Source organism: Bacillus rossius, chromosome 7 (assembly GCF_032445375.1).
Source record: "Bacillus rossius redtenbacheri isolate Brsri chromosome 7, Brsri_v3, whole genome shotgun sequence".
Lineage (NCBI taxonomy): Eukaryota > Metazoa > Arthropoda > Insecta > Phasmatodea > Bacillidae > Bacillus > Bacillus rossius.
In genome coordinates this window covers 65585263-65609580 of record NC_086335.1, presented here as the reverse complement: position 1 = coordinate 65609580, position 24318 = coordinate 65585263, and the positions used below count along the sequence as shown (strand labels likewise).

The following is a 24318-nucleotide window of genomic DNA, read 5'->3' as shown; positions in this document are numbered from 1 at the left end:
AGGCTTTTTCACTGTTACATAATGTGGAAGGTCTTTAATCCGGCGCATTTTGCGACTATGTTCATGCTGGATTACCGATTTTGCCTGATTATCAAACGTCAAAACAGTTTAAACTGGAATACCAAAGATACATAACTAAATGTACTGTATAATGGTATTTAAAACAAGTTATAATAAGTTGCTCTACAGAAACGGAGGAAAAAAAGATATGCCGAACTAAAAAAACTAGCATCCCAGAATGGCGGAAGAAAGATCTTCCACTCTAACTGCAATTTTAATAACTTGATATAAATATTTTTATACTTATTTAACAGTGTAAATGTGCAAGTAATCACTTGGAGTATGATCTTTCAATGTTATTTTTGGCAACTCCAAAATGATAACTTACCTACATCACAATAAAACAGAGTTGAAAAATATTCAATGTACTACTTCTGTGTAGTGACTGAATATTATTGTTCAGTTAAAGATGATAAATGTTTTAAGCATTGATGTGATGTTTTAATAAGTGTACAGTTTGTACTTAAAATGCATATTTTGAAACAGACTTGAGGAAAAGAAATACTATTATTTTGCAAAGGGTGTAATATTAAAATCAATGACATATACTCACTGTGTTTGCTTCAGTTTGTGCGAGGTTATGAAAATATGTATATACATGAAAAGGTCAAGGAAAAGTCATTATATCTACGTGTGCAACCCAGTCAACCGAGCAGTTCCCGGTGACGCTAGTCACAACTGTTTTCCGCGCAGGTAACGACCGCACCAACCCCGCCAGGTACCATCCCTTCTACATCACCGACAGCAAGGAGGGCGGTTTCGGACAGAAGTCGGAGTCGGACCAGAAGAAGCAGAGGGTGTTTGCAGGAGTGAGCTACGACGCTGACGGCTACCCCTACCCCACCGCAGGTGAGCGCTCCCCCCAAGAAAAAAAAAGGGGGAGAGGGGTTGTCTGTAGAGTTGGTTTACGGACGATAATTTTACGTGATAACATCATAAATCATTGATGAAAAAATTGCATACTTTTTATCTTTCAAATATTATTTACAGTTTTTGCAAATTTAATTTAAATAATTTGTTTAAATATAATCACGAACAATTAGTTAAAAAGCCCGCCTTAACCTGTTTGATATTAAAGAAGATTTTCTCGCACGGTGGTTGGCCGGTTCTTGCACGCTCGGCTCAGGCGGAACGTGACAATGAGTCATGCTTTATCGTGTGTGCAGCCGGTGTTCATAGATTTATAAGACATTATCATGTCAAAAACTGTCAAAATACCCTTTCCTGACTGAAAGTGGTAAAATACCAGACTTCCAACTAAAAGTGAGGGATATTGTATTCATGCTGATATAATGCTATGATTTTTACCAACACTGCGGAATCTAAAAGTGGAGGGTTGCATTATAATCGCAAACTTGCCAAATAATTTTCACTTATTTTCAAGTGCCATGTACTTGGATTGCAATGTCCAATCCATGATTTATTTTTCATGAACTAATCAAAAAGTTTGTGGTTACATTATATTCAGAGATGCATTATTTTTGGGTAAATACAGTATCTGACTTCTTATAACTGAAAGCATGAAAATATCAAACTTTTCCTCACAAATTGGCAAATTTCCCTGACTAAAAATATCAGAACTCTTCTGTACTAAAAGTTGAAAAAAAATACTGGACTTTTCCTGATGAAAAGTCTTAAAAACTAGGTACCTATTGGTACCTGACTTTTGCAGACTGAAAGTTAGAAAGTATTGGATAATACCTGACTGTTACTAACTGAAAATTACATAATTTTTCCATCTTGAGAATGGTAAAAATCTTGACTCATTAAAATCATTTGGTGAGCAAAACCTATTTAAAAATATTTGTTGAAAATGGCTGGTTCATTATTTTTAAGAAAGTATTGACGACAGTCGTCGTACCCTCCCAGATACAGAGGCCGTACCTGGCCACCGACGCGGGCCTGAGGGGGCCTGTTTTCCCCCCCCAGTGAACCCCAGTGTGTGCGACGGCCAGGGACGCACCCGCGTGCGCCCTAGCATGCCAACGAGTGTTTTTCTATGTGACTTTATCTTTTATTTCAGTGTGTATATATTTGTAAACGATTAAGGGATTTGAATGTGTGTAATTAACTTATTTTATTTATTATTCATTGTGCAAGTTCGCTGTGTAATTAATGTCTCGTGTATGTCTTTGTAAATAATTCAATAACTTTTTCTGAAGTGTTTCGCCATAGTATGTAATTGCAGCCTGGCGCGCCGCGGGACGGAGCTCTCTCCCACGCCGGCCGATTTTCCCCTCCCTCCCCGCCACCCGCGGGCGCCGGCCCGCGGGCGAGCGGGGAGAGGCAGTCGCGTCCTGGTCTCGAGCGGAGACAGACGTGTTCGTTGCTCCGCGAGCCGCGCACGTTGCGCTCGGGATTGAACGTTCGCTCAGTCCGCAGTCGGTCACGGCAGCTGAGCTGCCACCGCGAATCAGCTTAGCATTGTTAACTTACGAGTCATCGGGAGACGTGTCTAGCGGGCAGTTTCTACAACGCGAACGTGGTGCTACGAGTCTCTGAACTTTTCGCCGTCCACGGAACATTACGTAACGGGCCGCGTATGTACAGCGCTCCGTCTTCGGGCCCTCTCTCACTGGGTCAGCCTAGCATTAATAAACTTTACGATTCGCGCCGAAACGTATTTGAGAACCGCCCCGTCATCAGGGAGTCCGTGTCGCCGTGGTAGGGCACTTGTTCCGCGACGGTTCCGCCAGGCTGCGGCAGGACTTTATAAGCGTTAATAAAAGACGGCTCGTGAAATTCGTTAATGCCGTGTTCTGCTTGCGACAACCTACCAACATTCCTCGCAATCACTTCACTCTCCCTCCAGGTCCCGCCTTTCCCGGTCCCGGCCACGTTGGCCTGGACCCACACCTCTCCGACGAGGGCAGTACGGGCATAACAGGACATTTATTTCAACGGGAAAACGGGGACCAGAAGCCGAGGGACGTCATTTGGCGCCCAACTAGTGTGGCCGTAAGCGCACGTAAGCGCACGCAAGCGCACGCAAGCGCACGCAAGCGCACGCAAGCGCGCAGGTGCAGGACAGAACGGAAGCAGGTGCGACCGCGCGGCGTGGGAGCGGCTCGAATTCGAGACGGCGCGCCGGCGCGCCGGCGGGAGATAACGCGGCGCGGGAACGTCGCGAATACGAGTCGTTTCGGCGAGAGATAACGTGTCGTGGGGGCGACAGAAATACAAGACGGCGGTGCAGCGGTATCCCGGACTGAAGATAACGCGCCGGGGAGGATCGTATTGTATTACTGGGGGAGATTGTGTTCACGATCCGCGGATCAGTAGCACAGGAGGGCAGGATGGCGTGGAAACAGGCGGGACAAGAAAGATACGATCTAATCAGTTTCGAAACGGACTTGTGTGAGGAGGGAGACTCCGCGAAAATGGACGTAAAAAACGAGGTGTGCGGGTCCGGCGGCGCGGCCGAGGGCGCGAACAGCACGGACAGCACAGTTGAGGACAGTAAACGGGAACAGGGGGACAGGCACGCGGACGCAGATGGGCCGGTAGTGCGGTACGTGAGCACGCAGTTTGAGTTGCCAGAGTTTGCGGGGAGAGACAACGAGGACCCGCGGGAGTTTTTGCGGGAGTGTGAACACCTCCTAAAACTGTACGAAGTGCGACGGGCGGAGTGGACGCCGCGAGTGGCGGGACAGCTCCGCGGCGAGGCAAGGAACTGGTGGTCAATGGCCGGGAGTTTTGATACCGAGTGGGGACATTTTGTACGCCAAGTCAAAACTAGGTTTGATAACGATCAGGCGCGGGCAATGTGTTTGCGGACATTTTATTGCCGAAACCAGGAGGAGGACGAGAGTGCAGAGCAGTTCATTTACGAGAAGTTACGCATGTTCCGCCGATTGGGGACAAGTGGGGACGTGAGTGCGGCGTTGCCAACCATTGTCGAACAATTGCTGCCAGAGTTTCGCCCCTTCATGAGGACGGCTGCTGGTCGTGACACGGAGGAGTTCGTGGCCCTCGCCCGCGTGATCGAACGTGACATGTCGCAGTGGAGGACGGCACTCAGGGGCGCGAGAGCTCCCCGTGCTCGCTCGGGGCCGCGGGGGGTCACCGTCACAGAGGTCACGGACAGTGATTTGGCCGTGGTGAGCTACGCCGGCGGCGCGGGACCGCGCAGGACAACAGACCGCGGTGGCACCAGGGAACGCCCGGAACCAACTGCGACAGGAGGAGGACGTCACGAGCGGACAGCTACGAGAGAGAGGGACGAACGTCCGCCGCGATGCCGTTTTTGCCCGGACGCGTACCATTGGCATCGCCTCTGCCCCACCAGAGCCGCGTGGGAGGAGGCGCGCGAAGGCAACACGTCGCAGGCGGGAAACGCAGGACCGGGGGCGGAGGGACAACTGGGTGCCGCTCCCCGGCCCGCCAGCCACCGGCAGTCCCAGTAACTGACAGAACACGTCGACCACCACCGGCGCCTACCGCACTAACGTCCTGTATGCCGCCGGGAAGCAGGGGACAACGGGACTGCTCCTCATCAGCTGTCCCCACGCCGGGGCAACTGCGGGGACAGCTGACTGCCGGCGCCACCACCGCGGCCCTGAGGCCGGGTATACCAGGGCCGGACCAGCCGCCTCGTCGACACGCCGTCGACGGGGTGGACAACCAGAGCGTCAGCGCAGGCATCCCGCCGGCCATCTCCGTGCAGGGACAGCTGACTGCCGGCGCCACCACCGCGGCCCTGAGGCCGGTTATACCAGGGCCGGACCAGCCGCCTCGTCGACACGCCGTCGACGGGGCGGACAACCAGAGCATCGGCGCAGGCATCCCGCCGGCCATCTCCGTGCAGGGACAGCTGACTGCCGGCGCCACCACCGCGGCCCTGAGGCCGGTTATACCAGGGCCGGACCAGCCGCCTCGTCGACCTGTCGTCGACGAGGTGGACCACCGGAACGTCAACACGTCGGCGCCGGAGCGAGCCGCGGACCTCGCCGCGAGTTCCCCACGCCCGGACGGCCAGGTGGCCGGGGGCGGTGGGGGACAGACGACTGCACAGCTGGGGCAGGTCGGCCCCGAGGAGCCGGAGCTGCTGCGAATTCCTGTCCGTGCTAACGGGCGGGAGATGCTGGCCCTGGTGGACACCGCCGCCAGCCGAACCTACATCGCGGCCCACCTGGTGGGAGCGGAGGCAGTGACACCGCGGAGTGAGCTGGTGCAGCTGGCCACCAGGGACGCCGTCGTTGCAGCAGGGGGCATCACTCAGGTAACAATGAGCATCGTTGGTCACGTTAGCCACGTCGAGGCCTGGGTGGTCCCCGAGCTCCGCGAGGGGCTGATTCTGGGGGTCCCATGGCTGCACGAGGTCGACGCCACCGTGGAAGTACGAGCTGGCCGGATGCACTTCGGCACCCAGGGGCGCTGGACGGTGTACGGCGTGCACCAGGTTCCCCCCAGTCCCCCTCAGTCAGTCATTCGCCTAGAAGACCTTCAGCACGGTGTTCCAGAGGAGTACGTCGATGTCATCAACCATGTCCTCACCTCTCAGGCACAGGTATTTGCGGCCGCGGACCGGCTACGACGGACAAACGTGACGGAGCACCGGATACCGATGGTACCGCACCGCCCTCCCTTTGAGAAGGTATACGGATTTGGCATCCGGGAACGGGAGGCCATACAGACTCAAATTGACGAGATGTTACGTGACGGGGTAGTGGAACCCAGCACCTCCCCGTATAACTCGCGGGTGGTGCTGGCCACCAAGAAAGACGGAAGTCTACGCTTTTGCGTAAACTTCAAGGCGATAAACAAACTGACCATTCCCGCCCCGCCCCCGCAGATCAATATCACAGACGCACTGGCAGGACTGGGGGACGCCACTATTTTCACGACACTAGACTTAAAATCAGGCTACTGGCAGGTGCCGGTATGTCTGGAGGACCGCCCTAAGACGGCATTTACGGCACCAGACGGTCGACGTTACCAGTTCTGCGCCATGCCGTTTGGTCTCATGGACGCCCCTGCCACGTTCCAGGCCCTGATGGTACGTGTTCTGGATGGGTACATTGGTGAGTTCGCCAGTGCCTATCTGGACGACGTTATCATCTGGTCCAGGACGTGGGAGGAACACGCGCACCATCTGGCATTGGTGCTAGAACGTATGGCCAGACACGGACTGACGTGCGCCCCAAAGAAATGCCACATTGGGGCCACGGAAATAGAGTTCCTAGGACACATAGTGACGGCGGAGGGGTGCCGCCCCCGACCTGAGCAGTTGGAGCTAATAGAGGGAAAGGGGGCACCGAAGACCAGGAAGCAGCTCCAGAAGCTGCTGGGGCTGCTCAACTGGCTGCGGTCCTTCGTCCCCGACTTCGCCACGGTGACGGCTCCGATGACGGACCTACTGTCGCCGAAGACTAAGTTCCGGTGGACCCCCGCCGCGGACGAGGCCTTGCGACAGGTGAAGCGCCGGTTCAGGAACTGTCACACGCTCTCACGCCTGGTGCCCAGCCGCCCCATCTTCATCCAGACGGATGCGAGTCAGGAGGGGATGGGGGCGGTGTTGTACCAGATGGATGACCGGGGCGAGAGGCGCGTGATCGAGTACGCCAGTGCCAAGTTTGGGCAGGCTGAGCGGAAGTATCACGTGAATGAGCAAGAGTGCCTTGCGGTGGTCTGGGCCCTACAGAGGTACCGTCACCACGTCGAGGGCCGCTCATTCACGCTGAGAACCGACAGCCAATGCCTCCGCTGGTTGGACTCCGCTCAGGGCCGGAAGTCTAAGTTCACTCGGTGGGCCATGCTGATCCAGGAATTCTCGTTCACGGTCGAGCACATTCCTGGACGTGAAAATCAGTTGGCCGACGAGTTGTCCCGGAATCCGGACCCTGAGAATGAGTTCCACGACGACCAGGGCTGGGAGGAAGTGCTCCTCCCTGAGCGTGAGCGCGGGGTAGAGGACTCGGTGCCGCGACCGTGCGCGTTGTACGCGCTGACAAGCCCCACTGCTCCTGCACGCGACGCGCGACCCGAGACTATGACTGACCTGCTGGCGTGGGTCCACGCGGTGCAACTCCGGGACCCCGACACCCGGACCCGACTGACAGAGTGTGGGGAGGGGGTGATACCGGGCTGCCGGAGCCTGAACGGGGTGCTCCAGACCGGGGGGGCTCACAGGTCGAGCGGGTGGCGGACCCACGTGCCGCCCGAGGCCAGGCGCTGGGTCCTGAGCTACCTGCATGACCACCCCCTGGCGGGACACCCGGGCGCGGAGCAGACGCTGCGTGAGGTCAGACGGACGTTCCGCTGGCCTGGCGACGCGGCAGAAGTGAGACGCTACGTGCGGGCCTGCCTGCGTTGCCAGGAGCGGAAGTCCAGGCGACCCGACGGCAAGGAGCAGCAGGTCCCACGACGGCCCCGGAATCCCTTCCACACTGTGGCGGTGGATATTATGGGGCCGTATCCTCGCACGTCCCGTGGTCGGCGATTCATTGTTGTGGTCACGGATGTCTTCACCCGCTGGGCGGAGGCGTTCGCAGTACCAAACGTGAAAGCCGGCACCGTGATTGCCCTGCTCGAGCGCGAGTTCTTCCCGCGATACGGGTACCCCGCGGTCCTGCTGACGGACAACGGGGTGCAGTTCACGGGGAGAAGCTGGCGAGTGTCCTGCGCGGGTTGGGGGGTGGAGCATCACACGACGCCCACCTACCATCCGCGCGCGAATCCGACCGAAAGGCGGAATCAGGACATTAAAACTCAGCTGCGCATCCGGTTGGACGAGGACCACACCAAGTGGGACCTGCACCTGCCGACGCTGCTGTTTTGCCTGCGCCGTCGGACGAACGCGGTCACGGGCCATTCCCCCGCTGAACTGGTGCAGGGCCGGAACCTCGCCCTGCCCGGGGAAGCGCGCGCAACCCCCGACTTGCACGACATGACCACGGACGATCTGCGCGAAGACGCCCGACGTCGCCAAGCTGACTACCTGACTAGACGTACGCCGCAGACGCACCAGCCCCCAGCACGACTAGAGCCTGGCCAGCAGGTGTTTGTTAAGTGTCATCACCTGTCGGCTGGCGAGCGGGGCTTTTGCGCCAGTCTGGCTCCTAAGTGGGCGGGGCCACAGGAGATCGTAGACAGACTGGGCACCACCTCGTACCTCGTGCGTCGCGCCGACGGACGGACAACTAAGGTGCACAGGGACGACATTCGACTGATAGGCGACCCGCACGACGAGTACGACCACGACGACAGCGGACCAGTGGACGGTGACGAGGCCGAGGATGACGTCACCGAAGGTGTACTGGCCGACCTCGGCACCCCTGTGGTGGTACCGCCGGAGCCGGACCTGGGACGTCGACGGGGACACGCCCACCCCAGGTCACTGCGGGGGGTTGGCAGGAACGTTGACAGGGACGACGGCACACGGGACGGGACCGATGACAACGTCGCAGTAGGAGTCCTGGTCGACCTCGGTGACCCCGTGGTGACGCCACCGGAGCCGGATCAGGGACGTCGACGGGGACACGCCCACCTCAGGTCACTGCGGGGGGTGGGCAGGAACGTTGACAGGGACGACGACACACGGGACGGGACCGATGACAACGTCGCAGTAGGAGTCCTGGTCGACCTCGATGACCCCGTGGTGACGCCACCGGAGCCGGACCTGGGACGTCGACGGGGACACGCCTACCCCGGGTCGCGGCGAGTGGCAGGCGAGAACGCTGACGGGGACGGTGACACACGGGACAGGACCGATGACAACGTCGCAGTAGGGGTCCTGGTCGACCTCGGTGACCCCGTGGTGACGCCACCGGAGCCGGATCAGGGACGTCGACGGGGACACGCCCACCTCAGGTCACTGCGGGGGGTGGGCAGGAACGTTGACAGGGACGACGACACACGGGACAGGACCGATGACAACGTCGCAGTAGGAGTCCTGGTCGACCTCGGTGACCCCGTGGTGACGCCACCGGAGCCGGATCAGGGACGTCGACGGGGACACGCCCACCTCAGGTCACTGCGGGGGGTGGGCAGGAACGTTGACAGGGACGACGACACACGGGACAGGACCGATGACAACGTCGCAGTAGGAGTCCTGGTCGACCTCGGTGACCCCGTGGTGACGCCACCGGAGCCGGATCAGGGACGTCGACGGGGACACGCCCACCCCAGGTCACTGCGGGGGGTGGGCAGGAACGTTGACAGGGACGACGACACACGGGACAGGACCGATGATAACGTCGCAGTAGGAGTCCTGGTCGACCTCGGTGACCCCGTGGTGACGCCACCGGAGCCGGATCAGGGACGTCGACGAGGACACGCCCACCTCAGGTCACTGCGGGGGGTGGGCAGGAACGTTGACAGGGACGACGACACACGGGACAGGACCGATGACAACGTCGCAGTAGGAGTCCTGGTCGACCTCGGTGACCCCGTGGTGACGCCACCGGAGCCGGATCAGGGACGTCGACGGGGACACGCCCACCTCAGGTCACTGCGGGGGGTGGGCAGGAACGTTGACAGGGACGACGACACACGGGACAGGACCGATGACAACGTCGCAGTAGGAGTCCTGGTCGACCTCGGTGACCCCGTGGTGACGCCACCGGAGCCGGATCAGGGACGTCGACGGGGACACGCCCACCCCAGGTCACTGCGGGGGGTGGGCAGGAACGTTGACAGGGACGACACACGGGACAGGACCGATGACAACGTCGCAGTAGGAGTCCTGGTCGACCTCGGTGACCCCGTGGTGACGCCACCGGAGCCGGATCAGGGACGTCGACGAGGACACGCCCACCCCAAGTCACTGCGGGGGGTTGGCAGGAACGTTGACAGGGACGACGACACCTGGGGCACGACACATGGACGGGCCCCCACGACGACACCGACTCAGCCTCCTATGGGGGGACAGCAAAAGGGGAACGGTGGTTGGCAACTGGCAAGAGGGGGCGGGGAACGGACGCCCGTCAGAAGGGGCGGAAGGGGTCCGCGTGGCGCAAGCATGGCAGAGCTGGAGCGCTTCGTGGACCGGGTGCTCCCGCCTGATGACGTCAGCGCCTACGCCAACGACACTGATGGACCACTCATCGAGGACGTAACACATGACAACACTGCTCAGGGCGACCTGGTCGACCTGAGTGAACCAGTGGTGACGTTGCCGGAGCCTACCCAGAGACGTGGACGGAGGTACGTCCACTCCTGGGAACGGCGGGTGACGGGGACGGACGTGAGCAAGGACGTGACAGACGGGGTAACGGTCCGGCTCCTCAGTGGGGAGGGCGATGTCGACAGGGCCCAGCAGGTGGTCCTGGACTTGCCTTCCGGGGAGCCGAGGATGACCGCTCACGCGGGGAGGGGACCGGCGTTGCGCCGGTCCACGCGTGAGAAGACGGCCCCCCACTACCTCCGGGACTACGAGTGGGGGAGTCAGCGCAAACCCCGAGACGTAAGACAAACGACCGACGGGGGGTTACGCTGCAGCGTGATGCAGCTCCTGCCCCAGTTTGCCCGACCCGGACGGAATGACGTGACGAGCTCCGACGACCAGACAAGTGGCCGGACGCGGACGCGGCTGCCGGTCTAGGTCGGCGTCGGGGGCCAGGACGGCCTCGGGAGAGGGGGGGCATATGACGACAGTCGTCGTACCCTCCCAGATACAGAGGCCGTACCTGGCCACCGACGCGGGCCTGAGGGGGCCTGTTTTCCCCCCCCAGTGAACCCCAGTGTGTGCGACGGCCAGGGACGCACCCGCGTGCGCCCTAGCATGCCAACGAGTGTTTTTCTATGTGACTTTATCTTTTATTTCAGTGTGTATATATTTGTAAACGATTAAGGGATTTGAATGTGTGTAATTAACTTATTTTATTTATTATTCATTGTGCAAGTTCGCTGTGTAATTAATGTCTCGTGTATGTCTTTGTAAATAATTCAATAACTTTTTCTGAAGTGTTTCGCCATAGTATGTAATTGCAGCCTGGCGCGCCGCGGGACGGAGCTCTCTCCCACGCCGGCCGATTTTCCCCTCCCTCCCCGCCACCCGCGGGCGCCGGCCCGCGGGCGAGCGGGGAGAGGCAGTCGCGTCCTGGTCTCGAGCGGAGACAGACGTGTTCGTTGCTCCGCGAGCCGCGCACGTTGCGCTCGGGATTGAACGTTCGCTCAGTCCGCAGTCGGTCACGGCAGCTGAGCTGCCACCGCGAATCAGCTTAGCATTGTTAACTTACGAGTCATCGGGAGACGTGTCTAGCGGGCAGTTTCTACAACGCGAACGTGGTGCTACGAGTCTCTGAACTTTTCGCCGTCCACGGAACATTACGTAACGGGCCGCGTATGTACAGCGCTCCGTCTTCGGGCCCTCTCTCACTGGGTCAGCCTAGCATTAATAAACTTTACGATTCGCGCCGAAACGTATTTGAGAACCGCCCCGTCATCAGGGAGTCCGTGTCGCCGTGGTAGGGCACTTGTTCCGCGACGGTTCCGCCAGGCTGCGGCAGGACTTTATAAGCGTTAATAAAAGACGGCTCGTGAAATTCGTTAATGCCGTGTTCTGCTTGCGACAACCTACCAACATTCCTCGCAATCACTTCACTCTCCCTCCAGGTCCCGCCTTTCCCGGTCCCGGCCACGTTGGCCTGGACCCACACCTCTCCGACGAGGGCAGTACGGGCATAACAGGACATTTATTTCAACGGGAAAACGGGGACCAGAAGCCGAGGGACGTCAGTATCTTTTTGTTATAAAAAAATTCTTGAACACCTTATCACACAGAAGCTTGAAATAATAAGTATAACAAAATTGTTTAATATATGAATCAAGTAATAAACAAAACAATTAATTTTAATTAAAAATAGCATAGGGTGCTCTCCTGTTTCATTTCCATAATGATCCTGTCCTAACGAATAGACATTAGTGGTAGAAAATTTAAGACAACTGATATCAAAACCCCATGCTTTTTTCATTAAAATTAATTGTTTTGTTTATCACTTGATTCCTCTTTAAGCTTATTTATTAAAAAATTTTGTTATAGAGTTGTAGTTAATTCTGTCGCTGTTGAACTAATTTCTTGAATTTAAAATTATTTTTTTACTTTTTAGTTCATACAATTAAAGCATGTTTTTGACGTGATAACGTCTAATAATTCGATGAACGCCGGCTGCACGCACGAAAAAGTGTCCCACTACGGATGTCCCACTACGGATGTGTCCTATTTGCTCATTGTACGCATGCGTGGCATCTCTCTTCATGCTCATTGTACGCATGCGTGGCATCTCTCTTCCACTCGATTGGAACGACCATTGATTTGACTTTTCAATTATATTTTCGTCGTTTGAATTATTAATATTATGTAATTTAACGATCGTCCACCGATTTTCAGCACAATCGGTACAGTTATTTAAAAGTAATGTTGAATATTCAAATATGTTTAGAACCAACAATGGTGTTTTACAGTTACACATAATAATTCAAATTACAACCGGGATCTTTTGCACAAAGTTTTAAAAAATATTGTAACACATTAGAAATAAGTTTGGTGTATTTGGGATGCGTATTTGTTATTAAATCGAGTTATAAAAACGAAATAATATTATTCCCCTACCGTGAACAAAATTTTTAAATGTATATATATCATCTGAAACTTTAATTGTTGAATATGGCCTCATGGCTGAGCGATCAGTGGCGCTAACTTCTAATTGTAAGATTGTCAGTTCAAAACCCGGCAGGTGCGATTTTTTTCTGTACTTGTAAAAATAAATACGGCGCACGTAACATTTCAAAAGTAATAAATATATTTGAATAAAGAATGCAAATAAAAGTAAATTTATTAATTAAATTGTACATTTCATTTCACTCCTTTGTATCCATACAAAATAGTTATAATTCAATAAAAATGATTCAATTTTATTCATAAAAGTATGCAGAGGTAGATTTTATAATACAAAAGATAGAAAAATTTAACAAAAAAAATTCTTCCTCAAAGAATATAAAACTTTTAATGCCTAACTGGTTTGGTTGCAAAAACCTATTACGGCTCAGTCTCAGGCCGAATATATTTCCTTTTCTTCTGGATCAATCATTTCATCAATGTTTTGTTATGACGTAGTCACGTTAAACTGTCGTCCGTAAACCGACTTTACAGACAACCAATTTTTTTATATAGTTTTTTTAAATATAATAATATTCTATTCTACTTTTGTCATAATTTTTCTGCTTCTCATTCAATTACGAAGAAAAATTAACAGTTAACTCAATGGTTAGTGATACGCCCCCAAGCCAGTGAATGAATGTTTTCGGTTCGATCCCAGAGTTATTGCAAGGAAGGTAATTTTTTTTTCCGGACATTTCCGGGTAGATATTCTAATTTCCTCATTCTTCCTCCAGTAGTGGACAAAGAATGACAGATCTGTCAGTTTTGGAAATGGCGCCGAAGAAATTCCATCCCCGTTGATCCGATCTGAAGTGGGAACAACGGACAGTTTCGATTCCACGTGCAGAAGGACAATGGCACAATACAGTTCCACCAACACTGCACTGTGAACTGTCGACACGTTGGCTAGTGGCTAACCGGCGGGTCAGGAGTCTGAGTCCTGGGTCGGACTTCCAACCGGTCAAAGATTTTCCGCTCACGACATTTTATTTTCCCGAGTTCAGGACCGGTCGCTGTTTTTTGTTCCTTCGATTTTGTTCCGTGGGATGCAACCACGAGCCATCGTGTGATCTTCAGGAAGCCCCTACGGCAATGGGTGGGCTACGGTATTTAACCAACCTCCAGGCCGTCAAGGTGACCAACGGATGTAACCCGGGTTGGTTCCTGTGCCGCAGCCGGCCGGTACTGCGAGTGGACGCACAAGACGATCGACAAGTCGGCCGAGATCGAGACGTTCGAGGCGTACCTGGAGACCCTGAGGCTGGTGTGTGACGAGGGAGAGCCGTCGTACCTCAACTGGACGGTCGCCCCTGAGACCCCAGACCTGCTCTACTACCAGGTGAGGCCGAGTCTTCCCGAGTTTCAAGTGCGACATGAGATGAGAGGATGAATTAGAAGGTGAAATAGTCATTTACAGACACTGTGAAACACTGTGAGGTATTTCCTTAGCTAGAGAAATAATTATACATGCATCCTCTAATATGTGACATGAGATGAGAGGTTAAATTAGAAGGTGAAATAGTCATTTACAAACACTGTGAGGTATTTCCTTAGCTAGAGAAATAATTATACATGCATCCTCTAATATGTAAATTAACTGAAGAAAAAAAAATCTGTGACAAAAAAGTTTTTCCTAAATTCTTACATTTTTTTTTAGTTACAAACATTATATGTTATATAAATGTCTCTCTTAAATAAAAATTTTATAACCTTAGAATTACAGAATCTGTATTTATACAGCAAAATTATGACTCAAAATGTTCATTAATTTATTACTAAATTTTAATCATACAAATTCATATGGAAGTAATTGCAATTATATATTAAATACCTGTTCTCATTTTGGAAATTGTTGAAAAGGACTTCCACCAGCTTCAACGCAAACCTCGTTAAATGCCTGAAAGAATTTTGTTTAAAGTTGTTACAGAATCTAATAATAATAAAAATATTTTGTGATTTTTGGGATAACTGATGAGGCAACATGTGTATTAAAGTTAAAACTTCCGTACAGTAGACTTGCAACCATAAAAGGCAAAGTGAGCAATTTAACTGCAATTTCCACATTTAAGAGTCCATATGTTTCAAAATTGTGTCATATATTGAAGTAAAAATTTAATTATGAAATGTTCCTGTAACTTTAACAATCACACATGCAGAGCTTGTCTTGTGTACCTAAAGCATGCTGCAACATTCTCGCTCTTCTGCTTGTATTGACACACAATCCAGCATACAGTTCAGACTAGGGTTGGACCCATCAAACCTTTAAAATACCATCAAATCCTTAGTATTCGAAGGATTCAATATTCAAGGAAAAAGATTCAAGGAAAAATATTGAAGGAAATAAAGTAAATTACAAAAAAATCAGCTCTCTTCATTGCCCCAAGCTGCTTAACGGACGTACAGCCTCCGACTCAGCTAGGTGGTTCCAAATTCATTCTCTTGTTATCGGTGTACGATTTCCATCGTTTGACCAGTTGACTCAGTAGTCAAGAGCCTGCTGGCTCGTGAGCCGAAGGTCCCCCTGATTCGATTCCCGGCAGGAGTTCAGGACTGAGGGTTGTGTTTTCCCTTCGCCCAAGTCACGCCACCGTCGCTGCGTTGCTCTTGCAGTGCTACACCCACAACAACCTGGGCTGGAAGATTCACGTGGTGGACGCCGGCTACAGCTCCGAGCGGGACGGGAACGGCTCCGGCGGTCCGTCGTCGCCCGCGCTCGCCGTCGTCGTCGCAGTTGCGTTTACTTGCGCGAGGAGAGTCCTCGCCAGCTGAGCACAGCTTTCACGAACTAACTGAACTAAGTAACTTATACCGAACAGCACAAAAGGACAATAAGAATCTCGACAATAATAACGTGACAATATTTTTCAAATGAAGAGAGAGAACGTTTTAATATTTTGTTTAGTGTTGACAGTGCTCATCTCTGTGAAGGGGGAACATTTTTCATTCCCTCGTTTTTGAAAGGTTTTTAAAACATGGGTTCACCGAAATGTGTGCATGAATATGATATGTTATATAGTATTGTTTATATCATTATTTTACCCAGTATATCATTACATATGTACATGTACAGGTACATAAATTTAGTTAGAATTTGTGTTTGTGTAAGTTTCTTAAATGTTGTTTGGCAAATGTGCTTAATATTTTTGTCTCGTAGTGGCAAAATAAAATCAAAATCAACACTCTATACATAATATGAAGTTTTTGAAATAGCTGTTAATATAGATAACAGTTATAAAAAGCACAATTTTGCACAATTCCAAGTTTACAATAATATTATGTTAATTTTACTATGTGAGTACTTACATTTTATGTAGTCATGTCAGAAATATCAAAAATAATATTATAGAGAAATTATTTTACATTGATGATAATCTTCATATAAATTTGAAATATTTGTCAACATTAATTTTGTTATAATACTAGGTACAACAGCATTATGAAAAACCTTTTTTTAATAATTACTTATTTTTTTAATGCCCACCAATGAGTATGTATGCATGTTTATCTTTATTTGTGGGATCATTAGCTTGAACAAGGGATATGATAAGTAAGAAAATAATTGTGTACGCAGCAACTTTTTAATAACGTTCAAAGATTGATGTTCCATGGTAGGTTACTAAAATTAAGTTTTGTACAAGAGTTTTATTTTTTTACAAATATTTAGTTGCTAAGTTGTGTTAGTTAATATGTTTGTGTTTTTTTATTGGACTATTATTATTTAAAGCAACTATTGTGCTGTTGTGATGGATGTACTCAACAGAATAGTTTTCTACATTTAATGAATTGTGGTTAAAAACACAAGGAGGAAGAATTAACTTTGTGATGAAACATAACATTTGGTCATTATTAATATATTATGTTAGATGAAGAATAAAATATACAGAAACATAGTTGATACTGATTGTGATAGTGGTTTAGCTATTTAACAGTGATTTGTTTTACTGTAGCCTTAGTAATGTGTAAAGTTTACTTGGAAGAAGCAACCTGTTACTACTAATATCCACAAATTGGGAAAAATAATTATTTACGAGTTTATACAAATATAAAAACCAGTAAAACTTTGCAGAGACATCTATCAAACACCATTAGGTATTCAATACTATAGGGTAATTTATCCTGAAAAAGCGATGAAATCAAAATATTTCAAGCTCAAAAAAAAAGTTCAAAGAAATGAAGAGTGACATTTTGACTTTTAATATCTTGATAATCCTAGAATTTGATAACGGTTAAAAATACATGAAAACAAATCTGAGTTGTGCACTTAAGTGAGCAGGCAGGAGACAACAAAAGGCACATATCTTTCCAATGAATAGTGGCCATATCCATAACCTGAAAGGCTGGTAAAATATGACAATAATTTTTCATTAGTCACGGTCGTAGTTGTGTGGAATTGTTGAAATTTTATGGTAGCTGAAGTATGAGTGTTGAATCTTGCGTGATGAACAAGGGGAATATAATGTTCCGCTCAGCAACAAATAACTTGCATCAATTATTACATGACAATAATATGTAAGCTTTACTTACTGAACTTGTAGAGTGTGCAAAGATGGATCAATAATGTAGGGTTTATCATAAATAAAACAAAGAATCTGAATATACTTGTATGTTTTAGTATTGCATCTTGAAAATTATAGTATGTTAATGTTTCCTTTTAACTTATAGCATTAGCACCTAAAGGATTTATGGAATTGTGTAAAAATAATTTACTTATTTCTCATAAACTCTTTATTGGTAACTAATGTACATGAAAGATAGCAGATAAAAGCTAACAGTATTTTAAAAATTTGATCCCAGAGATTGTAGTGGGCTATATCAATCAGCCTTAGAATATTCCCAATTTTGCACATTCAGTAATTACACGTATGAAAGTGTGTTTGAAAAAAATAATCTTACTAGAGAAACATAATATGTTCAAAACTTTTATTTTTACGTGAAATGTTGATAAAAAAAAAATTTAATATGGTCCATTTTAACTGATAAATGTACCATGTATATTGTAGATAGCATCAGTGTTAAAGTTTAGAGTATTCACGAGAAATAAGTATTGGTTCAAATTATAGTAGGTTTTGTTCATTTAAATCTCAGTGTTAAGATGAAGATTTCAAAATAGTTTTAAATACATAGTAAATATATTACTTCTGATTACATATATGAAGCTGTTGTAACATTGTGATTTCTCTATTAAAAGAATGATTGAAAATTGTATGTTGTAATAAAGTGAACATAAACTCTAATTAAATGTCTTACCTGGAAGTTAGACTCTGCAGCACAAATAAGTGTGGAATACATATTATGATTTTTTTTTAACTGCAATGTACTTCTATTTAATCTGCATTTTAAGTGAGAGAAAGAAACTTTTAAGTGCTGTGTGTGTATCAATTAGGGAAACAAAATTAATCTCCTAGCATCACAGGTAGCAGAAATTCAATTCATATCAGGTACACTAAAAAAATTGTATCAAATTTAAATACAATTTACAAACCTGAAAAAAAAAATGTGTTTGGTAGTATTAAATTTAATAATATATTTTTCAAGAAACATAACCATTAGTTTCACTTACAGTTTTAAAATTTGCTTTTTTTCCCCCCAAAATAAATTAAACTTAATGTGGGAGTCAAAACTAGTTCAGAGTTAGTGTTTTTTCCGATACTGATGTCAGTACTACAATCCGTCTCACGTAAGTTGTCTCAAATTTGACAGTTCTCAAAAGCAGTACAAATGGTCTGATGTTCCGTCAACAGTATAAGGATGGTATTCCAATACGTTACGGTAAAGTAGCGAATAAGCACTGCCTTGTTGGGACACAACCGTAACCTGACTCGCAGGCCGTATTCCATAACGTGTCCATACTGAATCCCACTAACGAAACAAAACAGCAACCGTTTTTAATAAACGGTGCCCTGCGCAAGGCTATACTCTGATTCCAATGCTTCCTAGCTGACATTTTGCAACTACTGATACAATTTTTACGGCAAAAAGCCTAGAGATAACAGCACCGTTGCACTTTTTAAGTTGAGATTATTTCTTGTTATAACCATTAAAGTGTACAAAATATATTCCAGGATAGTTTCACCTCCATAAAAGTTTTATTTGACACACCAATACGTTTGGTACATCCCCAGATATCCACAAAATTGAGAATATATGCGAGTTACTGGTGCCAGACATGGGTATGCCATCTGAACGAAATCAATGAAAAAGTGAGCTCGGCACATGCGCAGAATTAGAGCAACAGATCTGCAATAGATAGGACATCGAAATCTGTTCCCTGAAAATAATATAACAATGGAAGGATGATGCTTTTCGACAATTACCGAGACTGGTAACATCGTGCTGGTGGTTAGACTTAGTTGTTCCTGATATTTTTTTTAATGCTACAAAAATACATTATTTAAATAAATGTAATTGATGCATATTACAATACACAAAAAATAATAATATTTTTTTTAAATCAGACTATTTGAAATGTATAAAATTTTAATATTTCACACTTTCACTTGCATGCAACATCACTTAACATTTATGCCATCAAAGATAACAAATTTTCTCACCTTACATTTATTTGGAAGAAAAGATAAAATCTGAAAGATTTATCTTATCATTTTAACAAACAGCAAGAAACTAAAAAATTTAAAATTTCATAGGATTTTTGCAGTTTTTTTAACCAGTAACAAATTCAGTAATTTCTGATTTATTTTTAACATGATCAGAAATAATTGAAATGTGTAACATACTGATGCATCACTGAAATAATATAATTCAGAAAAAAAAATTAAGTATTGGATTAAGTACGGAATTATTGGTCCAATACTTCACCGCATTTAGATAGTAAAAGGTTAATAAGAGACAATCTAAACCTAACATCTGAATCATTAAGCTGCACAATACTAAACTACTATATTTCAAAACTGTTCTCAATTTATAAAGCTAACCTCTGATAGTATGTACCTACAACCGACAAAATCTATCGACTGTAATAATCTTCCACCATTATTTCTATTTATTATTTACTTAGCACTAAATAAATTATTATCTAATTTTTATCCACAGGCTCTTTGTACAGTGGAATGAAGAAACTCTAGATTTAGCTTTCAATGCTGTTGCGCAACGCCATATTTAATAATTGTGTCAAGGCGTAAGGGCCTAATCAAGGAGAGGTAGGGTGGGGCCATGACTCAATTAAACAGTAATAAGCAGTGGTACATTGTGCAAGTATCTAGCTTTCATGAGTGGAGAATTTTATCAAAGAATTTCAGGTTTTTATGAAGCACTGAAGAGTTCATAAGACAGCCTAGAAATGAGTTTTCAAGCATCATCATTTTAAAAAATTTTCAGAAGTATTCTGTAACCCCCAGATCTCTACGCGCGAGGAAATGATACGAGGTTAAATGGTATCTGTATCGGAAAATCATAATAAGACTTCTTTTATTTTAAGACTCAAATTCTGCCATTCTCAACTATGGTTTGAAACTTTTGGCTATGTCATAATCAGCTCTAAACTGTACTTTGTCCACAAATACATCACTGCAGAATGGTTAAGTTGATAATTTTTAATTGTGTAAATAGATTTTAATAAAAAATTTTAATGTTCAAACTAATTTAAGTTTTAAACTGCGACCATGAAGTTACTGCTAAATGTTGATCATGTTTACTATAGATTGTATAATAATATGTGATATTATAGACGTTTTTTCTTGACGAAGGCTTTTTAGATAGTTTACATGAAAGTATTGAGTGCCTTTCATACCTAACATTTAAAGAAATCATCTCCAGTGTGTGATTGATTAATGACAATACCTTAACTGTGAACAAAGTGTACGACAATAATTACTGTACTAATTATAATTAAAATAAATTGTCTATCTTTCTTTATTATTCCTAAATGTAAATAACAATGTCTGTGCAAATAACATTACAATTTAGATTTTAGCTATTGTAACTACAAATTGCACATTTAAGTTGGTGCAAATGTTCACTAAAAATGTAATAAGTATTATGTAAAATTTACACCCAACCATTTATGACATTTCCCACTGTCTGTTATGCTATTATTAAAGAACTACGAAAACATAGTTTCTTCACAGTTTAAAGACAGGTACGGTACTAAAATACAGACAAGAAAAATCATACTTGTTCAATTTTTTGGGGAAATAAGTATTACCTTGTCAAAGCTGTTTTGGCTTGGAAGTAAAATCACATTTATTTGGTCAGATGTGCATTATCAGCTCCACCCATAATTTAAAGTAATTGTAAACTTCTGAACAAAGAAAATCTTTAACACATGACAAGTTCTATGGGTGTCCATATCACTGTTCCTTCAAATTAAAAATGATTATTTATTAAAATTACAAACATTTATATGAAGACCATATTAAATTTCTTACCTACGGCTAAACTAACTTTCAGAATTCATCCATAAGAATTTTTTATTCCCAAGATATTAGAGATTTTTTTTTTCCTCTAGTAAAACATACAGAACTAAAGAAAATATGTACAAATAAAGACAAATTTTCAAATTTAAAATTATTAAATTTCTTTTTGACTATGAATAGAGTTCAAAGTAACCACTGTGAAGAAACTATGGGCATAGTCAAATACAAAGTCAGAATCTGACGTGCTCTTTGATTCTTACAAATCACTTTGAATTATTGGAATTAAAACATTACAAAACCCAATGTGTTGTATTTGTTAGGTATAATTTTTTTTATGTGTATATAGAAATAATTAATATTTCATTTAGTACTGAATGAATAAGATTTAAACTCTTCAGCAATCAGTGTACATACACATTTTCCTGCTGTCTTCTGATTTAAGCATTAATACTTATGTGATGACTGCAGGATTCTGTGCCTATTGCGAGTGTGATCTTGGCTTGTGTTGGCTGCCAAGAACCTACTGACCAGACATCTCCAGTCCTCATTCCGGGAAAGACGGCTCACAGCTGGCGAGGTCACGAGAGTTACGGAAGCGATCCGTCAACTAACACCTGTCACTGCCAAACAAAGGTTCAGCGGTGACCTAACTTCAGCAGAGTGATCACATGATCAGAGGCATACCGTTTGCGCAAACGCACGAATCAAGAGCATGTTCCGTCGTCTTGGAAGGGCTTGCCTACTGCTAAGGGAGTGTTGCACGTTAAGGACACCTACCATTCGTTTTTGTTATTTATTCACTCAGGCATTTAAATAAAATTTTTCAATAGCAAGGTCCTGAAAATTTCTTCTGCATGAAAACTCAAAGCTTAAATATTCAAATTCCTGCCACCAAGTACATACAGTTTTACACGTACACTTGAGTGCATTGCACTTGAAAGTTCTCGATATTTTTTCATTAAGGTAGTGATTCTTTAGTTTTTTTTTTTTTATGGCAGTGATTGGCTGGAGTGGTCTCGTGGGAGTTCCTGGCGGTTGGTCACGTGGAGAGCTGGAGAAATTAACCTTGGAGATTCCAGACACAAGTCGGAAGGCATTAGGAAGCCAAAGATGACTAGGACAGTCCATTGAAACAAGACAGTGGTCACCTGTCGCGGCTGTCCGAGAGCTCCGAAGTCCATAAGCCAAGATGAACACTTTCTACTGCAGCAGGGTGTCTACAAAGTATCGCAGATATTAATTTGCTCATTAGTTTCCACCCACTTTATTCGTGATTGCAAATCAACTGAGAAAAATATTGCAAACAACTGCCACTGACCATACCTCTAAACTTTAAATGTAGGTATGTGCCAATAATTTTACAAGCATGTTTTCAAAACTAATGTACAAACAAAATACAGTTCACACCAAGCTATGTCTTAAGGTGATCAATATACAATTTTCATTCTAAAAAGAGTCCTGAAGTTAGTTTTGAAAAAAAAAAAAAAGTTTGTTTTAAGTAGACACCCTGTTCATTTATTATTTTCCTTAATTTCACAAAAAAACTATACATTTAAAGCAGACAGTGTTAAAACCTAGTTGACACTTCCTTGTTACGTGTTGCGTTTGCTTTGATGTAAAACACTAGTTTATCAGAGTTATGTTTCTCAGTGTTTTGTTGATCATTCTGTAGAGTCTATGTTGAAGGTGTGTGGCAAATTAAAGAAAATGTCATGTCTAGTAATAAGTCTAAAGGTGTTACTGCTTGAAATATACTTTATAAAATTCTAAATACTTGTGTTGCAATTTAATCTCTTTAATAATGTTAAGACAGCGACGATTTTCTTGCTTTTGTTTTAAAGCAAAATAAATAAATGCACGACATGTGGCTTGACATGAAAATTATCCATACAACATAGTTATAAAAAAAGAATAAATAAAAACCAAAAATTAAGGCGGGTCAAACAGACGGGGAGATATGCTGAACCTTAACCTGCTTGTCACAGACATTTATCAAACCCTCTAAGTGAGCCAATAGTGAAGCTTTTGTGATATTAACAATTGTATTTTCTTTGGAGCTTCTGAACCTCACACCAGTATTACATATTACGCAGAGCATTTTAGTCATATTGCACTTACACAAGCCAAACAAACTAAGCAAAATAACTTCTATAGCTCAACTGACTGAACATTATACTTGAAACCAACTGAATAAAAATGTTTCATGGCACGTGATGCACTTTAGTAAGTTAATGGCTCAGTAGTTAATGATTAAAATTATTAAATGGTTAACGTCCGGTTATGACGCACAGTTAAGGCTACACCTTCCATGTTACAAATTAGATATTTAAATGGAAAAAATATTGTAGAGTATCATTTATCCTTCTTTTGCTGTCCAACATTCCATATTATCACAAGTCCCACCCCCCATGAAAAAAAAATCAATCGGCAAAAATAACTGCAAGTTTCAGACGTAAGCGTTGTCTTTTTTCGTTGCTCCAACTCTGCCGCAGCTAATTAGTGACCCTGACTATTTTCTGTTTTTTTGTTGCAAACATGAATATTAGGTTCGTAATGTGTAAAATATCACTCATAGCTCCATTTTTAAAAGGCTTTTTCGTAACACTCCCTTTAACCAGATATTTTTCTTTATTAACGTTCTGCCGGTCCCGTTTGTGTCAGATAAGTGAAACTGCTGTAGCTTTTTTGTATGTGTAAACCAATAGTAGAAACCCAGAAAATGAATTTCTAGTGAGTGATCATGATTAAATTAGTCACTGACTATGAATGACGGATAATGTAGGCTACAGCATACATTCCTAAATAGCAACAAAAAATTATTGACGGTGATTATATCAGTAAAAAGTTGTAGAAATTGCTCTAAACAAAGCTTAAATCATCAAAAAGCTGTAATGATGTAAAATGGAAAAATCTGGCAACAGCTTCACTCTAATGGCAGTACTCAAGATGTTCGGATAAGTTAGCGAATAAGCATTGCCTTGTTGAGACACAATCATAAACTCACTCGCAGGCCGTATTCCAGAACATGTCCAAACCATATCCCAGTAAGGGATCATATGAGCAGACATTTGGCAACCATCTATAGTGATACACTTGTTACGGCAAAAATCGTAGAGATAGCAGCACTGACCACAAATTAAGTAAGTTCTAATTTTCTTAAGTACTTTCATGTTGTGATTATTTTTTGTTATGACCATTAAAGTGTACAAAATGTATTCCAGGATAGTTTCGCTACCATAAAGTTTCATTTGGCACACCAATACATTTGGTACGTCCCCTGACATT

General features: G+C 45.5%; 1 protein-coding gene across 2 annotated transcripts in view; it reads left to right on the top strand.

Moving 5' to 3' along the window:
* Window positions 1–22899, top strand: part of LOC134534235 (protein Skeletor, isoforms B/C) — a 168495-nt gene extending 145596 nt beyond the window's left edge. For both annotated transcript variants that reach the window (XM_063372516.1, XM_063372515.1), the window contains 3 exons: window positions 754–909; window positions 13837–14000; window positions 15272–22899. In XM_063372516.1, coding sequence (XP_063228586.1) covers window positions 754–909; window positions 13837–14000; window positions 15272–15430 — 479 coding nt within the window. In that variant the 3' untranslated portion in view covers window positions 15431–22899. The remainder of the gene's footprint in view (window positions 1–753; window positions 910–13836; window positions 14001–15271) is intronic.
* The last annotated feature ends 1419 nt before the right edge of the window (window positions 22900–24318 follow it).